We start from the raw sequence: 14,211 nt of genomic DNA on the forward strand, positions 1-14,211 counted from the left end.
ATGGGTTAGAATTGGTTTAGTTGGAAAACATCCTGACAGTCACACACAGTCCTGACAACATCCGTTTAACTGGGAAACGTGTCTGCTAGCTGCAGAGATCTGTGTAAGCGTGGAAGGTCAGGAGTGCATTGCTTGTGACTGTCTGCTTTGTTCAGCGTTATCTGCAGCTTTAACTTTCAAAGGAGTTCCTTTCCTGTACTTCAGAGCACAGTTTTGTTTTATGGAAAATGTTCTTAGTACACGTGATTAACTCAGAATAACAAGGCTGCCTCAGATTCTTCTTGGCATTTGATAATCCCAAAGGGATCCCAGTCACTGCACCTGGGGAACGACCACATATTTTCCTAATGTGCAAGGGCAACATGCTGATAGAGAGAGAAGAGCCTCAGGGTATGTAAATTGGCAAGAGCTGAAAATAAAATACCTGCAGTGAGGAGAAATTCTGTGTGATCACCCGGTGTGCTGTGACATGTAGGTGACGCACTGACTAGTTATATCAAGCCAGCTGGTGATTGCAGGCGTGGGGAGGACCTGAAGGCGATTTAGTGAAACAGAGCATGCAGTGCTGTCATAACAACGTGGAGCTTCTCAGGTGACACAGGCAAATCTGGGCTCAGCTTGGCTCTAATAATGAGAACCAAATGTGCACAAATACATGTATAGACATAAATTATATACATTGTGTAATTGCTTGCATTTAGAAACCTAAGAGTTTGTTACAGTAACATCTGAAAAACATATAAAAAGCAAGAATGGTTGTAGCAATAATCTCTCCTGCAGAGGATCAGTCTCCAGAGGAAATGCTTTAGTGGAGCTGCTTCTCTTCTGTTTATTATGGGAATTGGGTACAAGTCAGTCTTCTGTTTCTTTGCAGGGTTGATCGGAAATTTATCTAGTAGGGTAAATAAGCACTGTCTTAAGGTTCTCATAAGCATCTTTCTTGACTTGCTTATTTTATTAGATAACTGAAGAGGAGGAGGAAAAGGCTGCAGATAGGCTGCTATTCAGCTTTCTTGTGCTGGTAACAAAGCTAATCACAGAGTGCAACTTGATTCAGTCAACCAAGAACAGAGATGTTGTGAGCAATATCTGGGGTAAGTATCAAGAATTATTACAGCTGTGTTACAAGGGAGATTCTTTGTGTGCCATGTGGTTTTTCACACCCTAGTATAAACAGCTGAACTTTGTTATGCAAGGTTTGCATGCTGCAGAATGCGAATAGGAGGCGGCGAAAGAGAAGATGTTAATGGAAAAGGTTATGTGGTTGATGAAAACAACGCGCCCTCTGTCTCAGTTGCTGGGAAGTTTTTTCTATTATCCCAAGAGCAAATAGATGCAAACTATTGCATGTTTGACCAAATTACATCCTCTCGGATGAAAATGTTCAGTTCTCCTGGGAAGATGAGACTTTCTTGATGAGGTCATACATACCAGTCAGCAAGTGATGGCATGTGGTAATGGTGCTGTAAATACTGTGTGTCTGCCAGCATGTGAAGGCCTGGAGGTTATTTGATTCAAGCAGTTTTCCTATGAGTGAGATTGTACAGTGTCAAGGTGGCTTATTGGCATTTTGTTGCCTTATTTTTAATTACTTCATTTGCTGCTATTGGAAGGCCTGGATCTGGCTGGTTAATGTCTTCAAAGAGTTCAGCCTGGTGGGTGCCTTTAGTGAGATGCAAGATAACCCTTGTAAATCCTGGTTTGCTTGGTGATGTGCAGCTTGGACAGAGGCGAGACAAGAGGGCAACCCCGTCTCTTCTCTGAATCCTCCTCAGTTGCCATCCAGAGGTTTGATCTGACCATCTGCAGCAGGGCCAGCTCACCCAAGCCCCACAGCAGCCAGTCCCCACGCATCATGGACAGATGGAGCTATGGGACTGAGTCCCTGAGGGGACCATAGTTGCTGCAGAAACATGACTTGTCAGACAGGATCGGAGCAAGTGTCTTTTTGTGCCTTGCCCACTTTTCCTGCCCAGTTGCCATCACTTGCCAGCAATGGCCCCATCTTTGGATATTTGGAAGTGCTGTGGATGCATTCAAGAAAACCTGGTCACCATGGGGACATTTGGCTACCTGTAGCTTTTTGCCACTCTGCTTTGGCTGGATAGAGTTGCTAAGGAAGTCTTTGATTATGTTCTGAGCAGATGAGCACAGTTCATTTCCTTCACCTTTTTATTGCATCATGTGCTGTGGTAATTCTTGGATGGATCTGGTTCTTTTTCTGCTCTCACTGGACCAGCTCCTGTGCTGAAAGAGGTTTTCTTTTCCCCAGGTCATGTCCAGTCTCACCTGTGGTATCCTCACAGCTGGGTCTGGCTAACAGCTACTGAGATCTTTGGCTTGTTGTTTGCATCTTACAAGCCAGAAGATCTTGTCAACAAGTGGAGGGAAAGAAAGGCAGGGAAGAGGGAAAAGACACCATCAGAGCTGTCTGCATCCACAGTCTTCTTGACCGCTGAACTGGACAAAAAGGTAGTGATGTCTGTACGACTCCTTCCCCCCTGCCCGTGCCCGTTCCCTGGGTGGGACGTAAAAGTAGCGTTATAGTTTGGCATGCATGTTTCTCTGTTAGCTGCTTGTCTGCTGCCTAACCCTGATCACTTAAAGCATTTGAGGAGGTGTCTCTACTGCTGGGAGGGTGCTTCTCTGGTGTCTTATTCTCAGCAGTACAAAGATGCCTCTCTAGGCTGCAAGATGCAGGCAGGAGTTGTGCTGAGCCGATCCCTTGGCCTCCCCTGGGAACAGCCTTTGGTGACCGCAAAACACTTCTTTGAGTTTCTGCTGCTGGCTCCCTTTCATGGAGTAATTCCCTTTTCCTTTTTCCTCTCCCCAGATGAAGGAACTCGTGTTTGCATTCTGCCATCAGCTGCAGTCCAAGTTCCTGGACCTGTCTCTGGGAGAGCAGGTAAGAGCAGGAGCAGGTCTGAGGCTGCAGGAGGGCACAGAGCAGGCACTGACCCATGAGGGAATGCTACGTCCTAGTCAGGACAGCAGCTGCTGGTGGCTTGGGGCAAATACACAGTGCAGGGCCAGCTGCTCTGTGCTGAGGACATACGAACAGGTGTCTGCCTCACAGGGGCTCAGAAAAGTCCCCCATGTGGTGTCAGCCTGCTGGAAGGGCCGATGGGTGGCAGGGACAGAAAGGGGAGGCACCATGCCGGACAGGACCAGGATCCCTTCTGTCCAGCCCTCCCATCAAGGAGTCTGGCTCTGCAGCCCAGACTGGAGGAGGCTGGGCAGACAGATCTCTGATGCTGGTTCCCTGCAGCTCCACTGGAGCCTTGTCTGTTTGCTGGGAGCGTGTAGTCCAGCTTTATGCTGTTGCTTGAAGTTCTGACTCCACTGTTAACCTGGTCAGAGATTTCCTTGTGGAGAGCCAGGGGCTGCTAGACGTGGGGAAGACAAAAAGGAGCAGCCCTGCCTCGGGGTGCTGGAGCACAAAAGGCATGGTAGCTTATGGGGAAAGACTCTCCCAAGCTGCAGGAAGATATTGAGGTGGGCCTTCCTAGAAGCAACATGCAGAGCGTGAACCCGTTACAGCCTCCTGGGTTGACCGGTTCCTCTTTCAGACCTAGCCTTGGCTCTTAACATACCCTGGGCACTGCTGGTGCTGATACTGGGGGAACCCACAGTGACTGACTACTATGTTTTTGACACTTCAGGTTATAAAGAATTTGCTTTTTGTGGCAAAAGTTGTTTACTTGATAGCCCCTGCCTCAGAAAAAGGTAAAGAAACTGAAGGAGAACTTGGCTGTGAAGTGGAAGAGCAGGAGGCCTCAGAAGATGAGGAAGAGAAAGACATTTCTGCTCAAGGAGAGGGAGAAAGAGAGGACACAGAGGAGAAAGGCCAGCCAGCCACGTTGCTATGGTTAATGAAGAAGCTCTCTCTCATGGCAAAGCGAGAAGCAGCATATTCCCCTAAGGTCCCTTTAAAGGTAAGAACAGGGTTAGACCAACTGCTTTTGATGTGGTAGGCACTCACACAGGAGAGTGGTGCTCTGGCTCTTTGCTTCCAGGGACCAGCTGTAGAGGGTGCTGGGAGCTGGTGCTGAAGCGAGGATTAGTAGGTGCCACAGAAACAAGCATTTCAGTTCAGGACTCTTGGGAAAGGCTTGTGCCAGTCTCCTTCTCCTTGCTGTTGCTTCCAGCCCTTGTACGGGGTGGTGAAAGGGTGGGAAGGCCAAAGGCACCAAGCTGAAGCAGACAGAGCACTGCCTCTGAAAGCCCAGGAGTGCGAGGTTTCTGCAGGCAGGGGAATGGCAGTGTGGAGTTACTTGCTACAAGGAAGGGAGGGTATGGGAGAGCATCAGGAAAAGCGCTGTGGTTCCCCGTGGTGCACAGTTAGAGAGTTTGAGCTTTCACGTCTTCAGCTGCCTCTACAGGACAGTGAGACCAAGCTTGTTGTTCCAAGTGTTAACAGCTGCCAACCCAGTGGAGTCAGAGCTCACACATTTACAGACACGTGGGGTCTAATCTGCATCTAAAAGCTGCATTTGGCTGCAGTGAGACCTCGTAGCAGCAGCAGCAAGTTTCTGACTAGGGTATCTGAAACAGTGCCTTGCACGTTGAGCAGTGATGCACAGCACTCTTGCAGCAGTTCAGTTAGGCAGTGCCCTTCCAACCTTCCTAACTTCATGTTCCGCACACTCATTTTCAGAGAAGCTGCATCTTTAAGTTCCTCGGAGCAATCTCAGTGGATCTGGGGAAAGACAGGATCAAGCCGTACCTCCCAACAATTCTCACCCCTCTGTACAGGGAGCTGAACAGCACCTATGCAGAGCAAGGTAAGTGATTTCTCTCACAAGGACTAGGAGAGAAGAAAGCATGTCAGAGCTGTGCCTCAGCACAAACACTCCTGGTGTTCTTTTTGTCTGTTGAGGCATAGATGCCGTAATCAGTGAATTTTACCAACTTGCAGTCTAACCAAAATATCAGGAAAGAAGGAGAGTATATGTCAGCTGAAACAAAAATCTACATGTTGACAGAGACTGGAATAAAGTTAGGCAGGCTCCTGCATGCAAGTGGGTAAAGCTTGAGTGTACGATGTAGTGGAAAAAGTGGACTCATGGTGGCAAGACTGAATCCTTACTGAGGAGAGGAACAGAGTGCAGATGTTAAGGAAGCCACAAGGCTGTTGCAAGTGTCATTCTTTTTGAATTGTCGTGTCAGGTCTGTTATGAGGCTTAGGGGCATGAAGATTCAGGCCCTATGGTTAACAGCGTGTTTCAGTTTTAGTGTAAAACAGGGCGTGTTTGGTGTTTGCTTGATGTTTTCGCCAAGCTCCCCCTTTTGAAACAGGGAAAATAACCTTTAATGTGTGTCATGTTCACAGTCATGGAAAGTCGGCTTTGCAGGCAGGAGAGCAGAGCTGCCTGATGGGGGAATACAGCAGGCGGTGTGTGCAGGCAGGTGTGCACATACTGAACTGGGCACAGAACTTCTCCCTTCGTCCTGAGTGAGGCCAGGTTACTCTGTCCTGCTAGATACTGCCTGAGCAACACCACTACTTTCTCCCTGGAGATCTGTGTGTGTTTAAAAGAAGTCATGCCTAGTAGGGGAAACCAATGCCCATTTAACATGAGACACTCCTGGCTTAAGAGCAAGACACTGCTGTTCAGATAGTTAATGAAAATGTGTTAAGTCAAGCAAAATTCAGTATCAGGAAGAGAACAGACAACAAACCAAAAAAAAGAGTTAGACTACTCTAAATCTGTGGTTTGTATGTGCTATGAAAATTTCATGTGCAGCACTGGGTCTCCATATCTCAGAATACAGAAGAACTGGAAACATTTGGAGGAGAGTAGCAACTGTATTCTAGGGAGGGAACAGCTGCCTTGGCTACCGTTGTTTTAGCTAAGCAAGTAAGAGACTTGGAAAAGAAATGGTAGAGACAATATAGTGAGTGGATAAAGATCAATGATGTTTTGCTTTCTCTGCCAGCACAAGAACTAGGGGCCTTCAAATGATTTTTCAGAAGAACTGCAGGGATGGTTTTCCACATGATGGGGGTGTAGACCCAGGCAGCTTGTCACTGAAGGATCTTGTGGAGGCAAGCAGCTTACACAAGCTTCTCTGGAGACTGTACAAGTACTTGGAAGAGGGATGTGTTGGAAGAATGAGGGGAACATTTGCCCTGCTCTTAGTTTTCTCTTAGCATCTCTTTGTAGTCATTTTTTCCCCCCATGTATATATATATATTTTGTTTTTCAGTGATGACAGTTAATATACTATAACTAACTAGTGGTCCTAACCATTAAGCCAGATCTTACTGTGCATACTGGACAGAGATGCTGGCTGAGAAGGCTGCTGAACTAGAACCATTTCTATTTCTAACAAAGCCTATTCTGAAAGAGCCCTGCTGGCTGTCTATGGCAAGCCCCCCTTAATAACCTTTGAGATGCCAGTAGCCTTCTGAAAAAAACTTTCGCTTCTCAGAAGCATTTTTTTTTTTTTGTTTGTCTGTGTGAGGCACCACTTGTGGTCCTCTGGGAAAGCTGGTGAAGAACCAGAAGATTTCACAAGTGTCTTTGCTCTGGTCTCTACAGTATCCTGGGCAAGATGAATCAGTATAGTTGTCCTTTAGTAAAGAAAGGGGAATTCTTGTTGGGCTCTTGGCTTTTATTCCATATGCTGAAAAGATTAAGCAAGTTAATTTTGTTTAGATCCAACGCTGAAGAACCTCTCCCAAGAAATCATAGAACTGCTCAAGAAGTTAGTTGGACTGGAGGCCTTTTCGCTTGCCTTTTCTTCTGTGCAGAAACAGGCCCATCAGAAAAGAGCGATGAGGAAAAAGCAGAGGGCTTTGCAGGTAAGGGTTGATTCTGCCTTCTCTTCCGGGAAAAAGAAATAGGGTTTTCCTAAAGGCTTGAGAGCTGACTGGGAAGGTTAATTTATAGGAAGAACTTCATCCTGAATTTGGACAGTTTCATTTCTGAACTGTCACAAGAAACTGTTTAAGATCAGCCTCTTGGAGAGGTTTGGGCTGACAGTGATGCTGTGCTTTCCCAAAGAGCAGTGCTAAACCTGGGCAGAGCAGCCACAAAGAATTCCCTCAGTTCTGAGGAGCTTAAGAACACCTACACGTTGTCTTATCAGTCACCAGTTTCTTAGGAAGTACCTGATGTCTACAGGGAGAGTTGTTAGTCGTAACTAAACGAACAAATGTATTGTTTTTCACTAGACTGTAGCAAACCCCGACATTGCTGCAAGGAGGAAGCTGAAGAGACATAAGAATAAAGCAGAAACCAGAAAGAGAAAAATAGAATTCCTGCGCCCTACCTACAAGGCCAAGAGACCTCGAAGTCATGCACTGAAAGATTTAGCAATGGTGGAATGAAAAGGCTTTTTCTTCCTGGAGGATTAATTTAGAAAAAGTAATTTCAAGCTAAAGAACTAATTACTGTTAAAAAAAAAAAAAAGTATTTACATATTTTAATTGTATTTATTTGTGTTTTTTAATGTCCTCTTTTTCATCTAGGATCTTAAATAAAAGCTTCTCGTTTTTTTTCCAAACCCAAACATGTATATTTACCAGAGGTGTACAGTTGAATGGACAACCAGCATGATCTTTTGTATTAAATTTAACTTCATTTTTAAAAGATGGATTATGTGATGACTGCATGCATTCCTGTGAGCACCCTAGCTCCTGGAGAGAAAACAATCTGCTTCCCAACTTCGATCTCTCTTTCAGTTTCCGCAGCTATACTGAGCAACCCGACTGTCATTTCTGGCTAAGCTGAGAGTATGGGAGTAACAGTTCATGAAGGTGGAAGCTAAATTCAAATTACAGCCCTAGCCTGTCAGGGCAGGAGGTGGCTATTGAAGACATTTATTTTCCTTTCAGAAAACCAGGGCTCGGTTAGCAGCTAGAGAGAGGTACAGTATTTACCTCTGTTGCTGTACTTCACTGTAACATCATATCTACGCTGAAGGATTCTGAAGTATAACATCAGCTTAAGGAAAGCTCTTTAAATGTTCAGCTATGTGGCTGCTGGAACTAGCACCAGTTGGACTTGTTTCTGTAAGCAAGCAGCCTCTAGCAATCAACATACCTGTAAGTACAGATGACAGTTCCAGATTTTATTAGTGTTTTAATTACACAAATAGAGTAGCCACTCCAAACCACCGAAGAGGGGGGAAACAAAAACAACCTTTCCTAGCCAGTAAGACTTTCATACAAATTAACACAAGTATATCCTTTAAACATACAGAAAGAAATGGAATATCATAATGTACACAAGACAGTCACTTGGTTCAGTTTTACAATTCAGGAGAGGCATCCACCTTACAGGAGTCAAACTCACATCTGTCCTATTTACAAGTATTTGTGGCCTGAAAATACTTGACTGCAGAATGATGGATGTGGCGTATAGCTGAAACTTATTTGCAATGGTCAGTTTCATATCACTGCCTGCTCTTCAAGGCCTCCACCAACCTAGGGAAAAGGTTAAGTCACTTTAGTGAAGAGTCATTTCAATTATGTTGAGACACTTTCAGGAGAAAGCTACTTTTTCTTATGTGGATTTCTGTCTTTGATGGCAGACAGACTTTCCACAGATGCAGTCTTAAAAAAAAAAAAGTAAAAGCTGTTTTTCTAATGAAGCGTAATTGGACCGTTACTCACCATTCCATTGCTTCATCAAGGCCGGTGCCTTTAGTGGCAGAGGTTTTGAATATCTGCCATTTTCGGTCCTTCAAAGCCGGTAAGCCAAGTGCATTTGCCATTTCTGTGGGAGTCATGGCCTGTTCCATGTCCTGTTTATTTGCAAATACTACCAAAATGGCTTTCTTCAACTCTTCTTCCTAAAAAGGGGAATCGTGCACATTGTTGCAGAGACTTACTGCAGTTAGTTAAGCAGAGAAAACCCACAGAGTGAAAAGAAACTTCAGCAACTCTGATGATTTTCAGTTTGCTGATCTTTGTTCCTTAGAAAATTCTTCAGTGAAAGAGTGGAATTTACTTTCAATGCCAGCTGCTCCCAGTGTGATACCACACAGGAACAATTTCAAACATGGCAGGTTACACCTTTTACACGATGAAACAAATGGGTAGCTGGATTTAACAAGGCATATCAAAGACCCTGCAGAAATTTTTATTTAAAAAAAAAGAAGTTTTGCTCAACTCATCTTCTTACTACCCTGTTCTACATACGTTCTTCAGCTTCAAAACACTGCAGGATACTCATCACTGTTAATCCTTCAGGGCCTGATTTTTGCCACCACTGAAGCACTGAGCAGCTGTCCTTTTTTCCTATGACCAAAAGGCTACATAGAACTGACTCAGTGCCCAGAGACAGTGCTGCACAGAACTGTGAAACATCTGCGGTGTATTTTGTGCTTTTTGGTCTGATGTGTTGCATGGACCTATTTTGGAGTTTCACAAGTGAAGCTGAGCTTCACTTGATTCACTGAATCCAATTCCACGTTTGCTCAAAAAAAAAGGTTTTAATTTCTCAATTTCTGTTCTACTGTCATCCATGTTTTCTTACCTCTAACATAGCAACAAGCTCTGATTTTGAAGTGCCAATTCTGTCTCGATCACAGCTGTCCACTACATAAATGACTGCATCTGTATTTGAATAGTAACACCGCCAGTATGGCCTGCAGAAGAAAGGTAAGTTCCAGTCATATAATTTGCACTTTTAGCAAAGCTTTTTAGCCAGATAATGAAAACCAGAGGAAGTGAAAACTGTCTCTGAGGTGAAAGGTCCCAGGAAGTAAGTAGAAGATTATCACGAAGAGGCTGCAAAAAGGAACAGACAGTACAAATACTCTTAACAGCAGCCAAAGGGGGAAGAAAAAAATTTTAAAAATCAGCAGCTTGAAAACAGGGAAAGGACAGAAGTGCTGGGGACAGATTTATTTGGGAATCAGCCTGCAGGACATCGGGTCCGTAACTGAGGGGCAGGGAAGCAACTAAAGTTTAAACACACAGGCTTCTGCCACAGATAATCATTAAGGTCACCAAAGAAGGATAAACAGAGAAATCTTAAGTGACTACTTCATGCAGGCAAGTAATTAACAAGGATCAAAACAAGCCACCTTTTTCAGAATTATATTACTGAAACTAAAAAGGGAAGGAACCTGCACCTTACTAACTGCACCTCGCTACCACTACTTAGTGTTCAAAAAGGAATCACGGGAAGAGCATGCAGGGGTACTGAAGAGATCACTACAATTATGCATATAACGACTCATTACAAAACTTTTAAAGTTCGCTAAAAAAAAATTATCGTCTATACCTAAATTCAGCTTCCTAGCTTTGCATTCTTAATGATATTTAAATATCTTTCGGGGTTTAAATCACTTACTTCCCTCTTTCTCAGCACGGTACACAATTGCCTGCTACACAAGTAAATTTGTTTTTCAAAGCAAAACTGTATACAAGTGAAAACATTCACTTGTTTCTTTCCAATCTGTAACCTAAAACAGGTTTTACTAACCGAATTCTGTCAGATTAAAGTGCTCTTCTGACAATGGGCTGTTTTTAAAACTTAACCAATTTTCAGAAGTGCCAGCTATGACAATTCCAAGAACTTAGCACTTTTTAGAGAAATTTAATTCTATCTTTTAAGAAATCTATTACCTTATGCTTGTCTGTCCTCCCAAGTCCCAAACTTGAAATTTCAGATTCTTGTATGTCACTGTCTCAACATTGAATCCAATGGCTGAAACAAAGTTAAACAATTTCACCGTTGGTGATTTTTCTTTATTTTTCTCAGGAACATTACAGCACTTAAGTTTAAAATTTTCAGGCCTGAGAATTCTCAGTAGCTACATAATAAAGTTCATGCCCTTTGCAAAGTTACCCCAACAAACATTTATGGCTCAAAATAAAAACACACTGGGAGCATATTGTAGGGATTTGTAACAAATGCTAAGTTGTTAAAAACGAACAGAAGTGTGCCTGAAATCACCAAAACAAGCAGAGTAAGGGTTAAAGGAATGGCCTGGGTTTGATAACCAAGTACACAACTGACAGCAATGAAACACTAAGGAATGTGTCCTGCATGTCAACGCCAGATCCCCGCTCCTGAAAGACCACAGCAGAACCAACTTCTCAGCTGAAGACTTGACGCAGTGGTATCCAGAAGACGGCAATAAGGTTACAGCATATTGCATGTCATTCCTTTTCCTGCCAGCCCAGAGAAACACACCATCATCTCCTTCCACGAGATCATAGAATCATAGAATGGTTTGGGTTGGAAAGGACCTTAGAGATCATCTAGTTCCAACCCCCCTGCCATGGGCAGGGACACCCTCCACTAGCCCAGGTTGCTCAAAGTCTCATCCAGCCTGGCCTTGAACACCTCCAGGGATGAGGCATCCGCAGCTTCCCTGGGCAACCTGTTCCAGTGTCTCACCACCCTCACAGTGAAAAACTTCTTCCTAATGTCTAGTCCAAATCTACCCTCTTTCAGCTTATACCCATGACCCCTTCTTGTCCTCTCACTACACTCCCTGATAAAGAGTGCCTCCCCATCTCTCCTGTAGCCCCCTTCAGGTACCAGAAGGCTGCTATTAAGTCTCCTCGGAGCCTTCTCTTCTCCAGGCTGAACAACCCCAACTCTATCTCCCACTGAGTTTTGTTACACTTTCTACATAAAGTTAAACCATTTGATTTCTTCTTCTCTGTGTCAAACAGAAGTGTTAATGTAACAAAAGGAAGACCTTTGTCACAAAAAAAGAAATTAAACAGGTACGACTCACTGACACCATCCTATGTAAAACTTTTTTTGTACAATAACGACGATCTCTAGAATTCGCAGCATAGCTACATTTGGAGACAAAAGCCTTATACAGTCAACAGTTACCATTTACTGAACGTTTGCCTATCAAGAAAAGCCTGTCAAATCATGGTAACAATCTTAAGGTCAAATACTTCTTGCATCGAGCAGGGCAGCATAAAATCTTATTTTACGTAATACTTCTATAGCACCCTATTATACTGTTATGCAAGAAAGTTCTTAAATACAGCAGTGCAAGGCTCCCACAATGTAAGGTCCTTTTGTTCACGAAGGAAGCGCGTAGTGAGTCCAGCTGCCAAAGGTTACGTGTTAGAGCAAATTGGCTATTTTCGCTAAGGGACTGACCACTTACTCGGAATGGTGGTAACAACTTCTCCAACTTGTAACCTGTAGAGAATGGTCGTTTTTCCTGCTCCGTCCAGTCCCAGGATGAGAATCCTCATCTCTCGAGTTCCAAACAAACTGGAAAAGATGGTGGAGAAAAAGCCCCCTACAAAAAACAGAACAGAAAGATGTTTCAACGTCAGCTAGCAATACAGAGCATGTGGGAAGGCAGACGGATAGACCTTGTTTCTTATTAACCAACAGTATGTTAATTTTCTCCAATGAAAACAGACAAATTCAGGTTGTCACCCAGACACTGGTGTGCTAAACTATAGTATATTTTCTTGCTTTTATATTGCTCTTTTATGGTAGCTAAAACCAGCAAAATCACAAAGCGTGCAGCATCACGCTTCCTCATTGTGGTTACAACCTTTTTTTCCTTTTCTCTCATTTGCCAAAATCTGAGCCTACTTCTTTTTTGTTTGTATCGGACTCTATCTTTTCAATGCAACAGACTATAAAAGGACATGCTGAAGCCTGAAAGAATTGTCTCTGATGTTTACGGTCTCCCACAAGACTGTCCACTTCTTGTTTCTTAAAATGAAGTATAAATCAGTGGGTAAGCGTTAAATCACAGTCCATTACGAACTATGAAGCTGCAGTAAATTAAGTACATTAATACCACAGAGAAGTCTAGAGCTAGCAATTTTAAGTGCCCCCCCTGCTTTTTTTTTTTTTTTCCAAAACTGTCTTGCCCCAACATCTCATTTATTCTTTAAATGCATATAAGGGTGCTTATGGCCAGATTAATACCTCATTTATGCCTGTTAGGTGTTTAACTGTAGAAAGAATACTAGCGTTCTAAGCCAGTAACAATGACATTTTTTCCAATGACTTTTATAACAAAGATATCTAATGCTGAATAATAATTTTGTAAATCCACCTAAACCCTGTAAAAGTTAATGAAACACCAAACAAGCTAGAATCATGTTTGATACAGACAAATTTGAGAAGATTTGCAACCAGAATCTTATTGAAAGAGGTTTTGATAAAAATTATTCCTTGTGTTTGCCTCTCTAGGTATCTGTGACGCCTTTCCAGATAAAGGAGGGAGCAATGAGCTGTGTGTTTATGCATGAGAAGGCGTTCAAACTGAGAACAGGTTGCTTTACTTCCTCTAAGCCCATCCCATCACGGAAGCCATGCACACTAGGAAACACAGAGAAGGTAAAAGGGACTATCTGCTGCCAGTCTGCACAGTGCTGCTCAAGGCACTGTTTACTGGGAGATGGGGAAATAACCTTACAGAACTGACCTGCAAAAGGTATTTCATAGAATCATAGAATGGTTTGGGTTGGAAGGGACCTTAAACATCATCTAGTTCCAACCCCCCTGCCATGGGCAGGGACACCTCCCACTAGCCCAGGTTGCTCAAAGCCTCATCCAGCCTGGCCTTGAACACCTCCAGGGATGGGGCATCCGCAGCTTCCCTGGGCAACCTGTTCCAGTGCCTCAACACCCTCACAGTGAAAAACTTCTTCCTAATATCTGACCTAAATCTGCCTTCTTCCAGTTTAAATCTGTTACCCCTTGTCCTGTCACTACATGCCCTTGTAAAAAGCCCCTCCCCATCTCTCCTGTACCCCCCTTCAGGCACGGGCAGGCTGCTGGAAGGTTCCCCCGGAGCCTTCTGTTCTGCGGGCTGAACAGCCCCACCTCGGTTTCAATACAGACATTTCAAGTAGAGGGCTACCGTGTGACCCGGGGAGGCCCAGGATAAGAGGACTCTTTCCTCTCAGTCAGTAACTTTGCTTTACTGCCACACATCTCTCATTCCCTCTTTTTACACTAGGCTTTTCCCAAACAAAGCACCGCTCAAATACCATCTGTAACCGGACAGATTTACGTTAATCACTTAACCCCTAGACTCAGGGCCTCTCGCTATTCACTCCATTTACTACTCTACAAACCTCTTTTCACGATTAATCCGTTATCAGCAACCTCTTAGGGATCCGAATCTCAGGAGCACAGACGCGTCACGGCCTCTGACCCAAGGCCCGGAGGCTCCTGATGCGCTGCCCACGCCGCTCCCCATCGCACGGGTAATGCCGAGCCCCGAAGCGCTCCCGCGACGCCACCA

General features: G+C 44.1%; 2 protein-coding genes across 2 annotated transcripts in view; one reads left to right on the top strand and one right to left on the bottom strand.

Moving 5' to 3' along the window:
• The window catches only part of UTP20 (UTP20, small subunit (SSU) processome component, homolog (yeast)), a gene marked incomplete at its 5' end in the record, with an annotated part of 65,067 nt that extends 57,469 nt beyond the window's left edge, over positions 1-7,598 (top strand). Inside the window, 7 exon segments of the mRNA XM_010084882.1 lie at positions 962-1,094; positions 2,273-2,472; positions 2,834-2,905; positions 3,663-3,935; positions 4,658-4,784; positions 6,663-6,808; positions 7,181-7,598. Coding sequence (XP_010083184.1) covers positions 962-1,094; positions 2,273-2,472; positions 2,834-2,905; positions 3,663-3,935; positions 4,658-4,784; positions 6,663-6,808; positions 7,181-7,336 — 1,107 coding nt within the window.
• Positions 7,599-8,058: 460 nt separating this feature from the next.
• On the bottom strand, positions 8,059-12,234 carry ARL1 (ADP-ribosylation factor-like 1). The gene is made up of 5 exons (XM_010084881.1): positions 12,100-12,234; positions 10,586-10,667; positions 9,489-9,600; positions 8,624-8,802; positions 8,059-8,434 (listed from the first exon to the last, which is right to left on the bottom strand). Exons 1-5 carry the CDS (start codon positions 12,188-12,190, stop codon positions 8,404-8,406), a joined length of 495 nt encoding a protein of 164 aa, XP_010083183.1. The 5' UTR covers positions 12,191-12,234; the 3' UTR covers positions 8,059-8,403.
• Positions 12,235-14,211: the final 1,977 nt, after the last annotated feature.

This window comes from Pterocles gutturalis, unplaced genomic scaffold, assembly GCF_000699245.1.
Source record: "Pterocles gutturalis isolate BGI_N339 unplaced genomic scaffold, ASM69924v1 scaffold15085, whole genome shotgun sequence".
In the NCBI taxonomy this organism is placed as follows: domain Eukaryota; kingdom Metazoa; phylum Chordata; class Aves; order Pterocliformes; family Pteroclidae; genus Pterocles; species Pterocles gutturalis.